Source organism: Rhinolophus ferrumequinum, chromosome 24 (genome assembly GCF_004115265.2).
Source record: "Rhinolophus ferrumequinum isolate MPI-CBG mRhiFer1 chromosome 24, mRhiFer1_v1.p, whole genome shotgun sequence".
In the NCBI taxonomy this organism is placed as follows: domain Eukaryota; kingdom Metazoa; phylum Chordata; class Mammalia; order Chiroptera; family Rhinolophidae; genus Rhinolophus; species Rhinolophus ferrumequinum.
The window spans coordinates 2086714-2110428 of record NC_046307.1 but is presented as its reverse complement, the minus strand read 5'-3'; the positions used below and the strand labels follow the sequence as shown (position 1 = coordinate 2110428).

Genomic DNA, 23715 nt, shown 5'->3' with positions numbered 1-23715 from the left:
CTGTTAGGTGGTTTAGAAGTAAATAGACTAAAGGAGGAAAAGAACAGATTTTTCTCTCTTTTTAATGAAAACTACACAAAAGGTTTTAACAACAGTTTACGAAAAGGCCAATTCCAGAGACTGAGGTAGTTTGCAGTTTGTTTTTATCCATTACTTGGTCCTTTGCTCTAATATTGCATATGTTTTAAGATCAATTCTGTTTGCTGCTAAAATGTTAGTTGTAATAAATGGGCAACTATACCAGCTCATAGTTGGTGTCTTTCTAATGAGAAATCCAGTATCTCTGCCCTGAGATTTTTCTCACATTTACATATCACAAAGGTGGGGTTTTTCTATGTCTTCATATAGCATATAATGCTATATATAGCATATATATAATGCTATATGAAGACATAGAAAAACCCCACCTTTTACCTTACAAATGGAAAAAAATCAATATTCACAATTGTAACTTGTCTCAGGATATTTAAAAGTGACTGACAGTTATGAAAGTTTTCCACACAGTTATTATATAGTCAAAGTGTACCCTTAGAATTTGATATCTAGTAAGGAATTAAAATAGAAACTTTTCTCATATTCATTACATTTATTAAACCAATTTTAAGCATGTATACTCTGATGAGCTTTGGTGTAAGGCCTTCACACGTGCAAATCTACTTTCAAGGGATTCTCTTCAATGTGAATTTTGTAATGGTTAGTAAGGGATGACCTCTGGCTGAAGAGTTTCCCACATGCATTACATTCACAGGGTTTCTCTCCAATAGCAATTCGTTGGTGTGCTATAAGTGATGAGCTTTGTCTAAAAGTTTTTCCACATGTGTTACATTTAAAGGGTTTCTCTCCTGTATGAATCCTCCAATGTTGAATAAGAGCTACACTTTGGCCAAAAGATATCCCACATTCCAGACATCGATATGGTTTCTCTCCAGTATGAATTCTCTGATGATTACTACGGGATGAATTACACCTGAATGTTTTCCCACACTCATTACATTTATAGGGTCTTACTCCGGTATGCATTCTCCAATGTTGAATGAGAGCTGAACTTTGTCTGAAGGCTTTCCCACACACTTTACATTTACATGGTTTCTCTCCAGTATGAATTCTCTCATGAATAATAAGTGTCGAGTGGGAACTTAAGGCTTTACTACATTCATTACAATTATATAAGTTCTCTCCAGTGTGAATTATTTGGTGTCTATTAGGTCGTGAATAGAAGTGAAGCCTTTTCCACACTGATTACATCTATAGGGCTTTTCTTCAGTGTGAATTCTTTCATGTTGAATAAGAGAGGCACTCTGACTGAAGGCTCTCCCACATTCACTACATTTAAAAGGTTTCTCTCATGTGTGAATTCTCTGATGATAACAAAGGGATGAACTAGACAAAGGCGTTCCCACATTCATTACATAAATAGGACTTCTTTCTGAGATGAGTTCTCTGACATCCAGGAAGGAGTGTACTACAACTGGATGCCTTCCTACCTGGATTATACTTATGGGGATTTTCTTGAGCATGGATTTTTTGGTGTATAAAAAAGCCAGACCTTCTGCTGAAGGATTTACCACATTCTTTACATCTATAGGATTTTTCTACAGTATGGGTTCTTAGATGTTTACAAAGGGATGTACTATGGCTGAAGGCTTTCCCACATTCTTTACATTTAAATAATTTCTCTCCAGTATGGTTTTTCTGATGTTTACTAAGGGATGAGCTGTGAATGAAGGCTTTTTCACATATATTACATTGATAACATCTCTCTGTTGTCTTGATTTTTGGTTGGGTAAGTAAATTTGAATTGTACTTGAAGTTATTTCTTTGTATTTCATATTTTGAAGGTGCACTTTCTCTAGCAACTCTCTGTTGCTTAACAAAGGCTGACTTCAGGCTGAAATTATGGCCAAAGTCAACAATTTTATGGCTTCTTTCTACAGTGAAGATTTTTGTATGAGTGATTGAAATTATTTGTAAACTTTCATTTTTGTACTTCTGTTTCTTTAATTTGTCTTTGTATATGCAGGGTTTTTCTGATAAGAAGTTCCAGGGTTCATACCTTTTGAGTCTTTTCCTTATTATCCCCCAAAATGATGAGTCTTGTGTTTGAGTTGACTTTGTGATTTTAGGACTGCTCTTACTTTCTGCAAAAAAAAAAGAAAAAAAATTGCCAATGATTCAGTTAATTGGCTGAGACTAAATTTACAGGTAGAATAAATATTGATATCTAAGTAAGTGCTTGCTTCCTGGCTAAAATATACTAGCAAAAGGGAAAAATAAGAAAGTAACACTGTATAAACAATAATACATGAGGGCTTCAGTACTAGGGTGAATAAAATAATAAAATAAGCTCATTTAAGGAAGGTGGGGCTGTAACAGTAACCAGGGTAATGGAGAATCAAGAGAAAAGATTAGAAGAGGAGCATGAATTGGAAAATGCAGTGTGGTATCCAAAAACGATCCAGACTCCATAACATTGGTTTCATTTCTGTAATTATGCACATTTCTAATCTTGAATGTCTTTCCCTCATTTTCCTACATGCCAAACTTCTTTGCATGCTTTAAATTCAGTTTCAGTGTTAGCTCCTCTTTACACCCTTTCCTGAATGAGCTCCAACAATCCATTCCTCTTATTATATCACTTACTACAGTACATTATAATGTATGAATCTAAGGGAAACAATTATGAGTATATCTAGAGAGAGTGAGGCTTTCAAAAAAATCAACACCAGTGACAATAAAAATGTTCAAGAAAATAGGAATTCAGGGATACTTTCTCAACCAGATAGAATACATATCCTTTATATTTCTAAAGCCAGTATATTATTTAACGAAGAAAGACTAGAGACATTTCCACTATGATCAAGAACACGGGAATGATGCTCATTACTTTCACTTCTATTCAACATTCTACTAGATATACTAACCAATACAGTTACACAAGAAAAATCAATTAGAGGCATAAAGATGAGTAAAGAGAAAAACTACCTTTATTTTTATGGTGCTATAATACTATACCTAAAAAACTCCAGAGCATTAAAAGGATTATTCATCATGACCAAGTGGGGTTCATCCCCGGGGCACAAGGATGGTTCAAAATCCGCATATCCATCAATGTGATACGTCACATAAACAAAATAAAGGACAAAAATCATATGATTATATCAATTGATGCAGAAAAAGCATTTGACAACCTACAACATCCATTTATGACTAAAACACTTAATAAAATAGGTATAGAAGGAAAATACCTTAACATAATAAAGGCCATCTATGACAAACCCTCAGTTAATCTCATAATTATCAGTGAAAAACTGAAGCCCTTTGCTCTATGTTCAGGAACACGACACGGCTGTCCCCTATCATCTCTGCTTTTCAACACAGTATTGGAAGTCCTCGCCAGAGCAATCAGGCAAGAGAAAGAAATAAAAGGCATCCAAATTGGGAATGAAGAAGTTAAATTGTCACTCTTTGCAGTATATAGAAAACTGTATATAGAACGCAGTATATATATGCTGTATATAGAAAACCCTAAAGATTCCACCAAAAAGCTATTAGAAACAATCAACGAATACACTGATGTGGCCGGCTACAAAATCAACGTACAAAAGTCCATTGTATTCCTATATACTAACAATGAAATCTCAGAAAAAGAAATAAAAAAAAACAATTCCTTTTGCAATTGCAGCGAAAAGAATAAAATACCTAGGAATAAACTTAACCAAGGATGTGAAAGACCTATATGCTGAAAACTACAAGACATTTTTAAAAGAAACTGAAGAAGACACAAATAAATGGAAAAACATTCCGTGCTCATGGATTGTAAGAATCAACATAGTTAAAATGACTATATTATCCAAAGCAATATACAGATTTAATGCAATCCCCATCAAAATCCCAATTGCATTTTTTAAAGAAATAGAACAAAAAAACCATCAGGTTTGTTTGGAATCAAAAAAAACCCCGAATAGCCAAAGCAATCTTAAGAAAAAAGAACAATGCTGGAAGTATCATAATCCCTGCCTTTATCTTGTACTACAGGGCAACAATAATCAAAACAGCATGGTATTGGCTGAAAAACAGACACGTAGACCAATGGAATAGAATTGAGAACCCAGAAATAAATCCCCATAAATATGGACAGATAATTTTTGACAAAGAAGCCAAAAACATACAATGGAGACAAGAGAGCCTCTTCAATAAATGGTGCCGGGAGAATTGGAAAGCCACATGCAAAAGAATGAAACTGGACTGCTATCTGTCACCATGTACCAAAATTAATTCAAAATGAACCAAAGACTTAAGTATAAGACCTGAACAATAAACTGCATAGAAGAAAAGATAGGTACTAAACTTATAAACCTTGGGTTCAAAGAGCATTTTATGAATTTGACTCCAAAGGCAAGGGAAGTAAAAGCTAAAATAAATGAATGGGACTATATCAAACTTAAAAGCTTCTGCACAGCAAAAGAAATCATCGACAAAATAAAGAGGCAACCAACTGAATGGGAAAAGATTTTTGCAAACAGTGCCTCCAATAAGGGGCTAATATCCAAAATATACAAGGAACTCATGCAAATCAACAACAAAAAAACAAAAAACCTAATTGAAAAACAGGCAGAGGACCTGGAGAGACATTTCTCCAAAGAGGACATACAAATGGCAAACAGACATATGAAAAAATGCTCAACATCACTAATCATCAGAGAAATGCAAATAAAAACCACAATGAGACATCACCTCACCCCAGTCAGAATGACCATCATCAACAAGACAAATAGTAACAAGTGTTGGTGCAGCCGCTATGGAAGGCAGTGTGGAGGTGCCTTAAAAAATTAAAAATAGAATTACCGTATGACCCAGCAATCCCACTCCTGGGTATCTACCCAAAAAATCTGAAAACATTTATCCATAAAGACACGTGTGCTCCAATGTTCATTGCAGCTTTATTTACGGTGGCCAAGACATGGAAACAACCAAAATGTCCTTCGATAGATGAATGGATAAAGAAGTTGTGGTATATATACACAATAGAATACTATTCGGCGTTAAGAAAAGATGATATAGGAACATTTGTGACAACATGGATGGATCTTGAGAGTATAATGTTAAGCGAAATAAGTCAGACAGAAAAAGCAGAGAACCATATGATTTCACTGATATGTGGTATATAAACCAAAAACAACAAAAGAACAAGACAAACAAATGAGAAACAAAAACTCATAGACACAGACAATAGTTTGGTGGTTACCAGAGGGTAAGGGGGGTGGGGGGTGGGAGATGAGGGTAAAGGGGATCAAATATATGGTGATGGAAGGAGAACTGACTCCAGGTGGTGAACACACATTGGGATTTATAGATGATGTAATATAGAATTGTACCCCTGAAATCTATGTAACTTTACTAACAATCGTCACCCCAATAAACTTTAATTAAAAAAAAGAACAAAACTATAAATTGCCATTAAAAAAAAATCTCCAGAGAAATCAATGATAAAACTTGATCATTAATATAGCAGGATATAAAATTAACTCACTGAAATCAATAACCTGCATTTACACTAACATAGAATTAGAAGAATAAATTTATAAGAATATGAAAAACTTATATGAAGAAATTTTATGTCTTAAATGAAGTACACCAAAAAATAAATTAAAAAAAAATATTTCCTATTCTTGGATAGAGCAATTCAATGTTATGAAAATATACAGATTTTTTTAAAGAAAATATATAAAGATTATTTTAAATCCTTCATAAAGATCAGGATTTCTCAACCTTAGCTAACATTTTATACTGGATAATTCTTTCTGTGGCGCGGCCCTGTGCATTAGTACCTACCCTTTCTACCATTACCCCCTCAAGTTGTGACAAGCAAAAATGTTCAAGACTTTGACAAATGACCCCTGGTAGAGAATCATTGGCATAAATGAAAGCAAAATGGCAATTAATTTGATAACTGTTGAAACTGGATGCTGGATACACAGAAATTCATTGTACTATTCTCTCTGTCCTTGAGTGAGTAGGTTTTTTTCTTCTTATAGAACATATCTAATAAGAGAGGTGCAATTTTAAAACTCCAGTTCCTGCAAATGTATTTTTAAAATATCAGTATACAGAGAAAAAATCTTAAAAAATATTTTCACTTAAAAACATACTTTCTAAATAGAAAATTAAAATACTAACAGAATAACATTTATATTTTAAGAGTAAATACCAAAGCCTTCTGGGTAACTGAAGATAATGGTGGTAAGCAAACTACCAAAATTTCTTCCCCAAATGATAAATAACTTTATAATTCTGAGACTTCTATGCAAGTCCTTATCTTCAGCATTACTCAGAGAGAAAATGCCAAAACTGTAAAATAACTGTGAATTAAAAGAGAAAAAGTCGACATCAGGGTAATGACAGAGTAGGAAGTTCTAGGCTTCTGTCTGCCCACCTAGACAACAACTGAACTAGTAGAATCTATCTGATGTAACAGTTTTGGAACTGTGGAATCTACTTGAAGGCTTGCATCTCCCAGGGGAAACGTTAATCAGTAAACTGCAGTTAATTTCAGTCAGTAGCAGCTACCAAAACCCAGTCCTGTGGCGGGCAACTGTCCTAAAGTGCCTTGTCGGAGCCAAGGTGATAATAAGGACTTGTTCTTCAAATATCATGAATTTGAACTTGAGGATTACTGCTTGGGATCATGCGCAAACAGATACTGCCATTATTGTAATCCCCACGGCCTGAGGCAGCGGCCAGAGTACTTAAGGGAAAGTGCCTGCTTTCTTCTTCCTTTTATTTTACCTATTTTTCCATTTTGGGGAACTACATATTTAAGTACAAGGACATTCAAAGGCATCTGTATACATGGGAAATTTAGAAAGTCAACACAGATGCCCAGGGAAAGACAAGGGCTCAGAAAGACAAAGGCTGAGAAAACCTTCAGTTTATATCTCAGGTTAATCCACGGCACAGACACCATTCAACAACAAAAATATCAGGAAACCCTGGGAAAGGGAGAGAATCTGATTCCAGGGTTACAACATTATAAAATTCAAATGTCCAGTTTTCAACAAAAAAATCACAAAGCATAAAAATATGGAAAAGTATGGCTCTTTCAAAGGAACAAAGTAAACGGACCATGAGGAGATGATGGTGGCATGCTACCCGAAAACTTCAAAACAACAGTTTTAAAGATGCTCAGAAAACTACAGGAGATATGGACAAAGTCATGAAATGATTAATAAAGTGGAAATATCAATAAAGAGATAAAAAACTAAAAATAAACCGAAGATAAATCCTGGAGTTGAAAAATACGATAAGTGAAAGGGATTCAAAATCAGATTTGAGCAGGCAGAAGAATCAGTGAACTTGAAGATAGAGCAATTAAAATTATTGAGTCTGAGGAACAAAGAAAAAGAATTGAAGAAAGTGAACAGAGCCTAAGAGACCTGTGGGATACCATCAAGTGGACCAAAACATGCATTGTCGGAAGTCTTGGAATGAGAAAAGAGGCAGAGACATCATTTGAAGACAATAGCTGAAAACTTCCCAAATTTGATGCATGCTCTGAATCTACAAATCCACGAAGCATGAACTCCAAAAGAGATAAATTCAAGCAGATAAATTCAAGCAGACCCACACTGAGACAGTTCATTACCAAATTATCAAAAATCAGAGCCAAAGAAAGAATACTAAAAGCAACAGAAAGAAAAAAAAAAAATCTCATAATATACAAGAGATCTTCAATAAGATTATCATATTTCTCATCAGAAACTTGGGAAGCCAGAAAGTAGTGGGTTAATATATTCAAAAGGCTGAAAGAAAAAAAGGGTCAACAGAGAATTAGCTAAATGGCAAAACTGCCCTTCAAAAATGAGAAAGAAATAAAGACATACCCATGTAAACAACAGCTGAGGTAGTTTGTTACTACTAGGTTTGCCCTGCAAGAATTATTAAAGGGAGGTCTTCAAGTTGAAATGAAAGGATGCAAGGCAAAGCTATATGATGAAATAAAGATCTCTGTTAAAAGTAAATGCATGGTCAATACAAAACCCAATATTATTGTAATTTTGGTTTGTAACTCCACTTTTTAATTTTCTACATGACTTAAAACACAAATGCATTAAAAATCATTATGCTGTGTTTTTAGGCATACAATGTATAATGATGCAATTTGCAAAATTAATAACTGAAAGAGAATGCGAATGGAGCTGTATAGAAGGAGAGACTTTGTACATTATTGAACTTAAAGCGGTATAAATTAAAATTAGATGTTATAAATTTAGGATGTTAAATGTAATCCCAATGGTAACCAAAAACAAAACACTTACAATATATATAAAAAGAAATGGAAATTAAAATGTTACACTACAAAAAAATCAACTAAACACAAAAAGAGACAGTAATGCAGTAAATCAGGGACAAAAAGCTATAACACATATAGAAAACAAAGACCAAAATGACAGAAATCCTTCCATATCAGTAATTACTTTAAATATAAACAGCTTAACTCTCCAATCAAAATACAGATATTGGCAGAAGGGAAAAAAATAAAAAATATAATCCAACTATATACTGTCTACAAGAGACTCACTACACGACTAGACCCAAAGACACAAACAGGTTGAAAATGAGAGGATGGAAAAATACTTCATGCAAATAAAAGTACCAAAAGAGAGCTGGGGTGGCTATACTAGTATGAGACAAGATAAACTTCAGGAAAACAAAGTTACAAGAGATAAAGGATGGTATATATTAATAAAAGATTTGATTCAGCAGAAAGCTATTACAATTACAAACATTTAGATACCAAATAACACATCCTAAAAATATATGAAGCAAAAACTAATAAAATTGAAGGGAGAAAGAGTCTACAATAATAACTGGAGACTTTGCTATCTCACATTCAGTGAAAGATAGGACAACCAGACAGAAGAGAAGGAAGGAAATAAAGGACTTGAACAATTACCTCATTCTAACAGCTACGTACAGATTGTGCTACCATCAAAAACAGAATACATATTCTTCACAAGTACAAGAGACATCCTCCAGTATAAGCTGTATGTTACACCACAAAACAAGTTTCAACAGATTTTAAAATACAGGTATTATACAGGTATTCAACCACAATGGGATAAAGTTGGAAATAAGTAACAGAAGTAAAACAGGAAAATTCACAAAATGTGGAAATTAAACAACACACTCTTAAACAACCAATGAGTAAAAGAAGAAAATCACAAGAAAAAGTAGAAAGTACTTACACATGAATGAAAATGCGAACACAACTTATCAAAACTTACAGGTGCAATAAAAGCAGTGCTACAGGAAATTTTATAGATGTAAATTAACAACCAAACTTTACATCTTAAGGAACTAAAGAGAAACCAAGCTGGCAGAAAGAAAAAAATATATAGATGGTTTCACCAGTGAATCCTACCAATTATAAAAACAAGAGCAAAGACAAATGAAATAGAGAATAGAAAAATAGAGAAAATCAGCAAAACCAAAATTGATTCTTTAAAAAGATCTACGTAACTGATAAACCTTTAGTGAGACTGACCAAGAATAAAAGGGAAAAGAGACAAATTACTAAAATCAGAAATGAAAGTGGTGACACTACTTCAGAAATATAAAGGTTTATAAGAAAAAACTAAGAATAACTATATGACAACAAGTTGCATAACCTAGATGATATGGACAGATTCTTAGCAACACAAAATTTACCAAGTCTGAATTATGAAGAAACAGAAAATCTGAATACACACATAACTAATAAGGTTTGATTAAATCAGTAATCAGAAACCTCTCAAATAAAGCCTTGGACAAGATGGCTTTACCAGTGAATTTTACCAAATATTAAAGAACTAATACCAATCCTTCTCAAACTCTTACAAAACAGGAAAAAAGAAAAAACCCGAAAAGAAGGGAATGCTTCCTAACTTGTTCTATGAGGCCAACATTTCCCTGATAACAAAGCCAAACAAAAAAACTAAAGATCAATATTCCTTGTGAACATGTATTTAAAAATCCTCAATAAAGTACTAGCAAACAGAATTCAGAATATTAAAAGGTTTATACACCATGACCAAATGAGATTTATCCCTGGAATGTAAGCATGGTTCAACATATAAAAACCAATTAATGCAATACATCAAATTAGTAGAATGAAGGGATAAAACCACATGACCATCTCAAGTAATGCAGAAAAAGCATTTGATAAAAATTCATCACCTTTTCATGGTAAAAAATAAACAAATAAACAAAAAACAACAACAAACTGGGAACAGAAGGAAACTACTCCAAAGTAACAAAGGCCATATATGAAAAACTCATAGCTATAATCATACTCAATGGTAAAAGACTGAAATCCTTTCCCCTACGATCAGGAACAAGAAGACAAGGATGCCCACTTATACCACTTCTACTCAACCGTGTTTCCCTGAAAATAAGACCTAGCCAGACAATCATGTCCTACAGTCATGTCCGACTAGGTCTTATTTTCGGGGAAACAGGATAGTATTGGAATTTCTAGCTAGAATAATAAGGCAAGAATAAGAAATAAAAGGTATGCAAATTGCAAAAGAAGTAAAATGATCTCAATCACAGATGACATGATCTTATATGTAGAAAACCCTAAAGATTCCACAAAAAAGAAAGACACAACTGTTAGAATTCATAAATTCAGCAAAGTAGCAGAACAAAAAATCGACACACAAAAACAAGTTGTGTTTTTATACTCGAACAATGAACAATCCAAAACAGAAATACAGAAAAAATTTCAATTTGCAATAGCATCAAAATGAATAAAATAGTTAGGAATTAACTCAAAGGAGATTAAAATGACAAACATTGCCGAAAGAAAGTAAACAAGACATAGACAAATGGGAAGACATCAGGTGTTCAAGGATTGTAAGACCATATGGTTAAGATAGCAATACTACCTAAAGTGACCTACAGATTCAATGCAATCTTTATCAAATTTCCAATGCTATTTTTTTTTCAGAAATAGAAAAATCCACCTTAAAATTCATGTGGAATGTCAAGAGACCCTGAAAAGCCAAAATAATATTGAGAAAAGAGAACAAAGTTGGAGTTTCCTGATCTCAAAACTTATCATAGTTATATTAATTGAAACACTGTTTAACACAGACGAGGTCTGACAATTAAGCTCGTGAACTTGTCCTAGAAAAAGTGCTACATACCTCATTTCTGAATATCACTACGGTCACCTTTGAAGAACTCCCCTTGGGAAGCTATGCACAGACAGCAGTGCCTAGTCCACCCTTCAAAGCAATTTTGGAACTCTTTTTCTGGAATGGCCATCAGACGTACTACCCTTGATGTCCTGAATGTCATTAAAATGTCTTCCTTTCAATATTTCCTTTGTCTTCCGGTAAAGAAAGAAGTCACTGGGGGCCAGATCAGGTGAGTAGGGAGGGTGTTCCAATACAGTTATTTGTTTACTGACTGAAAACTCCCTCACAGACAGTGTTGTGTGAGCTGGTGCATTGTCGTGATGCAAAAGCCATGAATTGTTGGCGAAAAGTTTAGGTGACCTAACTTTTTCATGCAACCTTTTCAGCACTTCCAAATAGTAAACTTGGTTAACTGTTTGTCTAGTTGGTACAAATTCATAATGAATAATCCCTCTAATATCAAAAAAGGTTAGCAACATCATTACAACAAGATCACGAACTTAATCGTCCGACCTTGTATATAAATGTAGTATCTGCTAAACTACATAAAAAAGAGTAGGGTTTCTTTGTTTTGTAATCTCATTGGCAATTCCCTATCATGCAGGTATTGATCTGGTTTAGTGCTTATTTAATAGTAATAATGTTTTTTCTTTTTTGGAGAGGATTTTCTGTTGTGGCAGATTTTTAAAAAACTTTCCCCAATACTAGATGAAGGGGTAGGGTGAGGGTTGAATGTAGAATCCATTTTTTGACAAAAAGAGCTGTAAGGCCTTATTTCCTAAAATACTCCCCCAATTTATCCAATAATCAGTCAGATTCAAAATTATACTTCGATAAAAGTGTGCCTTTCATTTGCTGTCTCACAGGGTTTTCCTGAGAACTAGAAAACTGAGAGAATTACAATTAGCATGCTGGGAATTACACCTAACACTATAATGGGGTAGTATATCATGTTTGTGAATATCCTTCGTACTAGTGGAAAAATAAATTCTGGTCTATAAATTTTGTTTTGGGTAATTCTAATTTTTTAAAACTATTATGGGAATTTTCAACATATATGAAAGAAGAAACAATTGTACTATGAACCTTTAAGCCAGTTTTAACAACCACCAACAGTTTCATGTACAAGCCCCACTTTTCCTCCATCAGACTGTGCTAAAGCAAATCCCAAACATCGTATCATTTCATCCATAAATATTTCCAATCACATTTCTCACAAATAGGGCTTTACAAAACGACAAAAAATATATCACAGCCAATGCAATTAACATTATTCTCTAATCATAGCATTTTCTATACAGGCAGTGTTTAAATTTTCTAATTGCCTCATAAAATTTTTTCAATTAGGAAATTATCAAGGTTCGCCACTGCACTTGGTTGGTATATCTCTTAAATTTCTTTTAATTAATAGGTTATAAATGCAATCAACTTGATAAAGTGCATCTGCAAAAACCTATAGCTAACATACTTAATGATGAAAGACTGAATGCTTTCCACCTAAGGTTAGGAACAAGGCAAGAATGTCTATTCTTACCACTCTTATTCAGTATAGTACTGCATGTCTAGTTAGTACAATGTGGCAAGATAGGAAATAAAAGGTATACAGATCAGAAAGGAAGAAATAAAACTACCCCTATTTGTAGGTGACAGTACACAGAGAATCCCAAGGAACCTACCAAACATTTCCTAGAATTAATAAGAGAGTTAAAAGTCACAGGATACAAGATACACATACAAAAATTACAGTTTCCATATACTAGCAATAAACATGTGGGCACTGAAATTATAATTACAATACCATTTATAATTGCTCAAAAAATACTTAGGTATAAATATAACAAAATACATACAGGAATTATATGTTAAAAACTATAAAACACTGATGAAAGAATTTACAGAAGAGCTAAATAAATGGAAAGATATACCATGTTCATGGATTAGAAGATTCAACATAGTAAAGATCTCAATTGTCCCCAAATCGATAAATAGGTTTATAGCAAGTCCTATCAATATCTCAGCAAGGCTTTTTTCTTAAGCTATAGATGAGATTATTCTAAAAATTATATGGAAAAGCAAAGCAACTAGAATAGCTAAACCAACTTTGAAAAGGAAGAATAAAGTGGGAACAACCAATCTACCCAATAGTAAGTCCTATACATAGGAACAGTAATCAACACTGTATGATGGGGGTAAAGGGATAGACATAAAGGTCAATGAAACAGAATAAAACACCCAGAAATAAGTTCATGGATTTGTGCAGCTGATTTTTGACAAAGGTGCAAAGAAACTGAATGGAGGAAAGACAACTTCTTCAACAAATAATGCTGAGACAACTGAATGCCCTTAGGCAAAATAAACAAACAAAAAAAACCTCAACCCAACACCACATGTAAAAAAAGTTAACTAAGAAATATCATGGACATAAATGTACAATGTAAAACTATAGAACTTTTAAAGAAAACAGAAAAAAATCTTTAAGACCCAAGGGTAAGCAAAGACTTCTTAGACTTGACACCAGACAGACAATCCATAAAAGGAGACATTTGTAAATTGGACCTCATCAAAATAAAACTTTTATTCTCCAAAAGACACAGTTAAGAGGATGAAAAGAAACTAAAAACTAGGAGAAAATATTTGCAAACTACATATTGGTCAAATGATCAAATGATCAAATGATCGCTATCTAGAATATACAAACTCTCAAAACTCAACAAGAACCAAAAAAATCAGAAAATGGACAAAAGACATGCAGAAAACTTTTACCAAAAATCTACAGATGGCAAATAAGCTCACAGAAATATGTTCAACATGATTAGATCCTAAGAACATGCAAATTAAAATCACAATGTACATCACCGTATACTTATCAAAATGGCTACAATAAAAAGTAGTGACAACACAAATTGGTAAGTATACAGAAATTGGATTACCCATATGTTGGTACATTGCTGGTGGACACAATCCAGACGAACTTCAACAAGTGAATGGTTTATAAATTGTGGTACATCCACTTTATTCAGCCATCAAAAGGTATAAAGTATTGATACATTCAACTACTTGGAAAAAGTTCCAGAGAATTATGTTGAGTGAAAAAAAATAATCCTAAAAAGTTACACACTCAATGATTCCAATTATATAATATCCTTGAAATGACAAAATTATAGAAATGCATTAGTGGTTGCAAAGGGTTAAGGACAAGCGGAGGTGGGGAACAGGGAACAAGAGGGAAGTGGGTGTATCTAAAACTGGGTAACAAGAAAGATTCTTATGGTGACACAAGGAGTTCTTTTGTATCTTTATTGTACCAACATCACTATCTCGTTTGCAATATTGTATTATAGTTTTGAACTGGGTAAAGGACCAATTTAGAACTCTCTGTATCATTTCTTGTACTTGCATGTGAATCTACAATTACCTTAAAATAAAAACTTTTTTTAAAAAAGTAACATTCCTTCTAAAAGTAAAAAATCAAGTTAGTATCGTCTCCCAAATCTGATCTTCCAGTATCATACCTCCGCAAATGCTAGCTCTGTCCATCCCAGAACAAGCCACAAACCCAGCAAGCATCCTTGACAACTCCATCTCCTTTATCTTCCATATCTAATCCATTTCCAAGTCCTGCTGCTTTTATCTCGCAAACATTTCCCAAACCGGTTCACTTCTTTCTGTCTCCGTCATCACTGACCTAGCCAAGTCGTTCAGGAATCATTAACTGGAAGCCTGCTCTGACCAGGCACTGTTTTCAGCACTGGCGGAATGGGAACAAATGACACAGACAACCCAGCATAAGGGAGTTCACGATTCAGAGGAAGAGACAGACAATAAACAAACATATACTATTATGGAAAATAAAGCATGGTGAGGGGATGAATGTGGAGGACGGAGGGCTGTGTTTATACGAGCTGTGCCTTCAAGAAAGTACCATCTGGGCAGCACCACGAGGAAGTGACTCACGTGGGCTCGTGGCCATCCGTCAGTCCATCCATCCATCCAGAAGAACAGGCCCTGAGGCGGGAGCCTGCTGGGCCTGCCCGATGAATGGCAAGGTGGCCAGAGTGACTGGAGTCCTCGAGTAAAGGGCAGAGCGGAGGGAGGTGACGGTGAAGAGGTAGTCAGGGCCGGACCATGCGGACTCTGAAGGCCTCTCGGGGACTGGACTGTGCTGTGAGCTGGAAGCACTGGGAGTGACACAACCTGATTTACATTTTAACTGGATCATTCTGGCAGCTCCAAGGACAGTGGATTTTGGTGGCAGGAGGGTGGGTGCAGAGCCCACACAGGACCTTGGTTGGGGAGGGCAGGGGACAAGAACAAGACTAAGAAACACATTATCACAAAGTGGAGCATTGGGCCCCCCTTTCCCCACGTAAGGATTTCACTCGTTAAAACCACTGCGTGCACCAGACTGCTAACCCCGACAGATGGCACCTTTGTGCAAATTAGGAAACGACGCCCCGCTCTCTGTGCATAGCAGCGCCAGCAAATCCGGGTGAGTGGAAGGCAGCCCCCTGACCCCTCAAGCTGACCACCCTGCACAGGTTCAGTCCGCCCACAAGGCTTCCTGCATTAAATGACACAGGAAGAGAAAAGGATAAGGAAACACTTTCATTGGAGGTGATGGTTTACCTAGGCCATCCCTGGATTTAAAATTTTAGATTTCAAGAAGATGTCCACACTTGAGTGTAAAGCAAACTCATGAGATGGACAGGTTGGTTTAATCGCATTCCTCCTATTACAACGCTTCCAGAGGAGCACAACCTCAGTGACTAGGTTTTGGGCACATTTCTTAGGCAAGAGGTTCTGACGCCACACATACGCTCTGAGCCTCTCCTCCCATCTCTCCATTTAAAACGTACACACCGCGGACGACAGTTTGTTTTTCTTTTTGGTTTTACTTTTGCTATCTGTGAATTGTTTTGAGGTGGAAATCATTGTTTTAGTACGTTTTGAGGCCGTGGACACAAGCTTGTCCGGCACCGGTTGTCTGAAGGGTAGGCTTTGGTTCTGGTCTAGAGGAAACGCTCAGAGGTGCTTCCCAGAACACCCGGGTCCTTCACCCGGGCTCCCAGGAAGGGAGCTGTTCTGAGGCCGCTTTAGTCCAGGCAGCTGGAGACTCACCGGGTGCAGGACAGGCAGAACCACACGTCCGACTCCCAGGACACCCCGTCTGACTTTCATCTTGGAGGGAAGAGAGGAGGCTCGTCCCATCCAGAGAAGCACACATTCTGCCCGCTCTGATGGCCTGACTTCCTTCAGACACCCACTCCCTGTTCCTTCAAGTCTTCCCAAACCCGACACGGGCGAACTGAAGACCCTATCGCCGCGTGGCTGCAGCGTCTCTCTGGACAGCTGTGGACTCGTCGTACCCGCTACTCCAGTCAATCCAGCTAATACACGGTCACTCGGGAAGGGACACTCCCTCGACCAGCGGAGGCTCTGGGGTGTGGGGAAGGGATTCTGTCTCCTCCTCTGATCCTTCAGCCGTGCTCAGCTCATACTGACCGTGGGACTGCAACCCTAACTCAAAACTGGCTCCCTGACGCCAGCACTCCATTGATTGTGTGGTGGCCTCCACCAGTTTTCACCAAATGACAGTTACAAAGACAGAAGAAAGCCAAGTGTGGCTCCCACATGAAAAAAATCTCAACTCACAGTGGGAAGAAACTCCCTGGACATGGGGGCTTTGGGGATCGAGACAGCCTGTCCCAGGTCCTCGTGGGAGGCCATCACCGACTCGTCTGGACCTGACAACAGCCTTGGACAAGTCCTCCCACTTCCATGCTAACAGGCTCCACACTGGCTGCAGGCTGATCTTTGCAGAATGCAAACCTGGGCCTGTGGCCTGCGGCCTGGCCACTCCTCAGGGGCTGTGCCTGCCCCTCTGGCACAGACGACCCACTGCTCAGCAAGATCATCCCTGCTCCTCTCTCCTCACCTCTGTCCGCACAGGCTGGCTGCCTTGGACGTCACATGTGCCCTTTCCCAGGTCTGGAGTACCTCCCCCTTTCTCGATTCACCCTTCCTCAGGGGAGCCTCTGCCGATACCCCCCTGGCAGTCTAGTTCTCACAGCACTTTGAACCTGTCATTCCACAGTTCATGACCGCTCGTCTCCTCCCCATCTGACTATGAGCTCCACCAGGGCCGGACCTGTGTTTTTCTGTCGCCATCTTCCACCACATCCGCCTCTCCTGTTTCTCTCCCGATTCTTCTTAACCCACTTCCTAAATGCTGAGGTTTCCTGAGTCCTCAACTGGTCAGCTCAAGGCTTCAAATGCCACCTTTGTACCGATGGCTCCCTGACCTCCCCTGCGTTCCAACCCCGCAGACCTTACACGCTGTCCCCAGCGATCTCCACCCGAGTATTTCACTCACCTCTCAAGTGAAATCCATCCCACTGAACTCACCCTACGCCCTTAACAAGGCTCCCCGCTCCTGAACCCCACTGCACGTGCCTTCTCCAGGCCTAGTCACATTGTGCCTACATTATGCAGCGATCTCCACAAACTTCCCACATCGAGTTTGGCCTCACTTTAAAACTATCCTGCGATGCTTCAAAAGTGACCATTCTTGTGCTTCAACTAAGGAGTTCATGAATTATTCTGCTTGTGCAAAAGTAAAAGCTTACATGTAAATAAAGTCCCTCCCACCCCGCTCATTGTGCATTCCATTCCAAACGTAACTACTGGTACCAGCTAAGCTGTGTCCCTAACCTTTCTCTCTGCACTCACATGCGCATTATACCCGTAGACAGACACGCACGTGATTTCTTTAAACATAGACGGGGACACATTGTAATAATGCTCCAGAACTTGCTTTACTCCTTACCGAGCCTCGGAGAGAGCCTGGGCTCATCAATGCTCTGACCGCGGTGCCGTGTGCCAGAGTAGGGGCAGGCCACAGCTTCTTCAGCTGTGCCTTTACGGAGAGGCGTTTAAACTGTTTCTGATTCAGACCAATTGTTCTAAAATATCAAGGACCATATAATTCTTCCGTTTAGAATCCTTTAACTATTTGCAGTCACCACTGGACAGTTCACATCTCTAAGAACTGCCCCAAAGCACTTTAAATGTGGCCCCCACCTACTTTTCTACAAGCCTTTCCTTTGTTTCCTTCTTTCCCCATGTACATACCCTGAGCCTCAGTCAGAATGCATATTTGCAATTCCTGAAATACGTCATGTTTGCTGAATGAATATGTGAGAACGTAGCGCTCCTCTGAAACAACAGAACAAGAAGAGAGATCCTGAGAGATTCATCTGTGAAGTGACTAACAGAGAAAAAGAGGAGCTCGTGTCGGGGGGCCTTAGCACCCTCTTCTCCACCACTTCCTGCGGACCGAGAACCCGGGCAGAACTTTCCTGACCAACCTCTCCAAGCCGCCCGTCTACTTACTAAGCAGACCCTTGCTGGCAGCGGCTCTCGGCCCTCAGTGTCCACTTACCTGGCCAGGAGCCTTCCGGACTGCCTTCCTCCAACTCCCAGGGCGCTTCTCCTTGCTGCAACAGGGAGATCACTTTGGGTTTGGAAAATGGGAGTCCTGCTCACAGAAAAAAAAAAGAAAACAAGATTTGGTTTTGTCTGGACACAAAGAGATGCCCCAGACCTGAGTGGGAAACTCAGGGGATGGTACGAAAAGCCCCTGTGGGGTTTGCAAGTCATGCCCCCACGATGTGAGGGGTGTTAAGGAAAAGGAAACAATGTGTAGGACATGACTATGTAATAATTAGTTGTACGTTACAGAAATACAATAAACATGCAGCTTGATTAATAGAGCTTTCTACAGAAGACAAAACATGCTACATGTACAGACTGAATTAAAATCTGTAAACAGGTACCTATGAAAAGGATTATGTACCAAGTAGCTTGTTTAAAATGAGAAAACACTCTCTCACTCCCTTTCAGTGATGGATTGTTCAGTGTCCATCTGGCTGGAAAGAGAACTGGCAAGTGGTGGGTCCATGAAGAGGGCAGAGACGCGCTCTACTGCGAGGTGAGCGAACAAACCACAGAACAGTCACGGTGGGAAATGATGCCTGAACCACGAGGGGGTTTCTAAAGTGCGACTGTGAAGACCGCCCCACAAGTGGGGCAAGTCCACACCTAGAGGGGGAAACGGTTTTAATGTTTATTTACGGAGATCCGATTTGCACAATCCTAAGACAAAACTCAGCTAAGTTTCTGATGCCCCCCGGGGAAGTGGTGCAGAGTTACGCCCATTTCTGAATTCTGTACCTACAGCGAAGATGTCCTTACCCAATGAGACCAGGTTACTGTAGGTCTCCAGCATCACATCCTGGTACAAGTTTCTCTGAAAAGGACGCAGCTTTCTCCACTCATCCCGCGTAAAGAGCACAGCCACATCCTCAAACGTCACTGACACCTGTAAAGACAAGCCATCCCAGCTCATGCAGCGTCACCCATCAGAGTGAAGGCAGTGGGAGTGGTGAGAGAGACAGGCTACCGTGATATGCTTCTGGTATTGTCCTGGGTTCTGAAGGTTCCCGGTCATTTGTTCAATGAACAATCAACCAGTGAAAATATATACTGAGCAGCATGAAGTATGAACCAGGCCCTGAGTAACCACTTTAAGAGATGTGTGGAGGCCATTAGTGGGAGTGTTAATTAGAATAATCTTTTGATGACAATATGATAATATTTGTTGACTTAAAAAGACATCCATGATAGTGTTAAAAACAGAAAGCAGGTTCGGTATCAGTGTGTAGTTTGTTCCCATTTTTGAAAAAAAAATTATACACGTACATAGTAATTGATGCTGAGAAATGAGTAACAAAGGATTGACAGTGGCTAGCTCCAGCTGGTGGGGTTAAGGAGGATACTACTTTTTCTGTATATATATAAAAAGATGTACACACAAATACAAATGTATACACACACACATACGCATACATATATAAATGGACACGTATACATATACATACACATCATATTTTATACTCTCTAAAACTTTTACCATGATCATGCAATATTTTATAAGAAACGGCATTAAATTATTTGCATATGGGGGAAGAATACAAGAAATGATATTTGCTCTCAAAGAATTTACAATCCAACTGGTAGAGAAAAAACACATGAACTAATTTGAACAATGAAAGAAAAGTGTAGCTGGACAGGACTGCATGCCATCTCCTCGTTCAGTCCTCATTTTAGAGCAATACAAGGTCCAGGGCAGTCAAGACCCCAGGTCACATAATTCATTAGTGGCAGAGGCGGGACAGTAATTAAAGTCTTCTTTTAACCCAGTCCTTGGTGCATGCTCTCTGGTCTTAAAGGTCCTGTCCGTGACTTTTACACACAGGTCCATGCAGTACCGACAAATGGGCAGCAGGCAAGGTTAGCAAGTACGGGATTCACTGACACACGGATGGAAGCGATTCTGGGCAAGAGAGCAACTTGGCTCTGTTGGAACGGAGTGGGAAAGCCTCAGAAAAAAACAACCAAATATGCAACAGGAGGCCTGGCCGTAGCCTCAGATCAAACACCAGCGCATTCTGTGTGTCCAAAAGATGACATGAGTTTGGTACTCCTCAACCCCTGGTACCACATGGCTGGTCTGCCCTGTGGAAAAGATCACCAGATCTTTCTCTTTCAGAGAAGATCACCAGAGCCATGGCTGGACGATGATGACCACAAACTTAGAAGCCACACACACTGGGTTTGAATCCAGGTTACTTGACCTCTTTGAGCCTCAGTTTCCTCACATGTAAAATGGGGATAATAATCGCTGTTGTGAGAGTGAGAACAACGGTAAAGCTCTCAGGACATTCCCGAGCAATATTACTTGTTGTGCTTAGATGAAGATGAGGCAAGTATTTTCTGGGTCCTAGGAACACTGTATAGCAGTTTCTATCTATCAACCTTAATAGTGTTATTACTATAAAAATATCGTTCAGCTACCTCAACAACCACATATGTGCCCGGCCCTGATCTAAACACTTTCCATGCACTAACTCATGTGGTCCTGTCACCTAACCTATGAGGTAGGTACTGTTGTTATTCCTATTTTACAGATGAGGAAACTGAGCTATTTGCCCAAGGCCCCTAAATGTCAATGGAGAACATGGGTTCAAACCTGACCATCTGGCTCAAAAGCCCCACTTCCTAACCACTGCATACACTGCCTCTCCAGGATCAATAGCCCACGAAACACTCCCTGCCGTTTCCTGAGGGGTCTTCTCTCTGCTCTCAGAGTCTAGAGACCTCTCCAACTGTGTGTCCCTTCCAACATGGCTACCTTTGTTCACACACTGGCTCACCAGACGAGGGTCCCTTCCTCATTCCTACACACAAATGGCAGGTGAAGATCAGTTTTCAAGAGAGTGGTATAATTAAGGCACATGATCCACAAAGTTAAAAGGGAGAAAAAACTAAAACCTATAGGTTGGAGAAGCCTGGAGACGGTATCAGGAGGTGAAAAGAAAACGAAAAGCATTCTTGCCAAGGGTCAGGAGGGAGATATGGGTGAGCCAAGGAGGCAGGGCCAGAAAGGAACTCTGCCAAGTGTGATGTTAGTTTCTTTTGTCCGCGGGTGATATAAGACTCGGCATCTTACCTGTCAAATTAGTAATCACACAGTGAACTGAGTTAAATGAATAAAAGAGTGTCTGTTAGGAAAAGAAAAGGGAAACACTAGCCATGGATGGGGCAGGGAAGGCAAGCCTTCACTACAGAGTCCACCAACCACCAGGCGGACGGGCTCTTCAAAGGGAAAAGGACTTGGGCTCCAAATCCTGGAGAAAACCGTATTGGGGAGAGAACTGCAGTTTGAGGGAAAACAAACAAACACACCACCTGTCCCTAAGACCTGAGATGCAACGAACTTACCTGAGACCTTGCTTCCGCCTGTTCAGTAGCCATATCCTCTTTTTGGGCTCTTCCCCCAGGATGGGCACAGTCTCCAGAAGGCAGATCTGAAAGAAAAAGGGAGCCGGGAGGGAGAAGCCCCTTCTCCTCTCCACCCTCGGAATCACCAGCTCTCAAATCCTTACACCCCCTGAGAATGACGCCACGTGCCCTCAGAGAGGGCGGTCGGGAGGAGTTAGGAGCAGACGACACCAGAGAGAAGGGCTGGGCCATCCGTCCAGGCCCCAGCCCTTGCCCTGGCTCAGAGCAGGAGGACCTGGGACTCCAGCAGCAGCAGACGCGGCGACTCACTGAGCCAGACACCGCCCACATCGTTCGGTCCCACAGCACTGCTGGCACTGTCAGCACCCCCATTTTACAGATCAGGAGACTGAGCGCAGAGTGCGAGCAACTGGCTCACACAGCAGGTGAGGGCGCGCTCCCGAGCGTCCATCACTGCATGCGTGCGACATTTCTCCACCAGATTTTCCCACCCGTTCCTCCCTCTCCTGTCCAGGAATCAACCCAGATAGTTGGAGAAAACTGCTTCGGAAAGGGTAAACCACCGCTTTCCTATGGCGGGGAGTGCGTTGCTGTCTGACGAACGGGCTCATAAACCAGACCTGGGTTCCAGTGTTGGCGCTGCCATCGGGGGAAACGACCAGCAACTCACTTCTCGCGGAAAACAGATCGTTACGCCTGCCCCCCCGAGGGCTGTGGCGACCGTGTGGGGAGGAAGTACATTTCCTCACGTTCACTGACAGCCGGTAGCAAATTCAAACGCCGGCAGGCGCAGGGCAGGCAGCGCGCAGGAACGGTCGGGAAGGAGGGCAGCTGGGCCCGGGCCAGTGGAGACTAAATGCCCCACCTGCCGCGTTCGGCCGCCGTCTGCAGGGCGGATCGTGGGAGGCAGTGGACAGAGCCCGGGTGCCGCCCTTAGCCCACCCGCGCCCACAAAGGCCCGGCTCGAGCCCCTCGGGCCTGTGCCCCGCATCTTCTCGAAGCCCCAGCCCTCCTTGCCGCACCCCGCCGACCCTCCGCCGCTCACCTCGCCCAGGCCGCGGGGGCTCCGGGGGCCGTGCCTCCGCCGGCCGCGCTCCTCAGGCGAGAGGCTCCAGAACTGCCCCTGCGGGGCAGCAGCCTCGAGTCTGAACTCCCCCCGCGCTCAGGCCCAAAAGCCGCTCACTCCGGCGGCAAAAGCCCCGCGCCCCACGCAGGCCCGGGAGGGGCAGGGCAGGGGGCGGGTTAGAGGTGGCCGCTAATGCTGCTGGGAAATGTAGTCCACGCGATGACCCAAGGATTCTGGGAAGTGTAATTCTCCGCGCTGATCTGCGAGGCGGGCACTGGCAAGCCTCTCATATGCCCAGACCCCACTTCTGGGCTTGGCCCCGTCCTACGTGGGCTACAGGGTCCCAGCTTTCGGGTTCTTGACGAAGGAAAGGAAGCTTCGCTGAGGGCTGTATGTTGTAGCCCTGCATCTGCGTAGTAATGGTAGGGCAACTAACGACATGCCCACCAAGAACAAACCTGTTTCCCCTTAAGTCATTCAACGAAACTATCTAGCACCTGCTATGTGCCCAGCGCTGTTGTAAACTGTTGGAAATAGTCCCCAACCAAACAAAGATCATTGCTCTCGGGAACTTTTTTTTTTGGAGGGGGGGATAAAGAGCTGACA

At 40.2% G+C, this 23715-nt stretch overlaps 1 protein-coding gene across 1 annotated transcript; it reads right to left on the bottom strand.

The window, feature by feature from the left end:
• Positions 1–408: 408 nt before the first annotated feature.
• On the bottom strand, positions 409–23338 carry LOC117016481 (zinc finger protein 354B-like). The gene is given in 7 exon segments (XM_033095772.1): positions 409–1214; positions 1217–1386; positions 1388–2138; positions 18622–18717; positions 19434–19560; positions 22023–22108; positions 23089–23338. Coding segments are annotated over 6 exon segments (1752 nt in total). The 5' UTR covers positions 22056–22108; positions 23089–23338; the 3' UTR covers positions 409–639.
• Between the last annotated feature and the right edge of the window lie 377 nt (positions 23339–23715).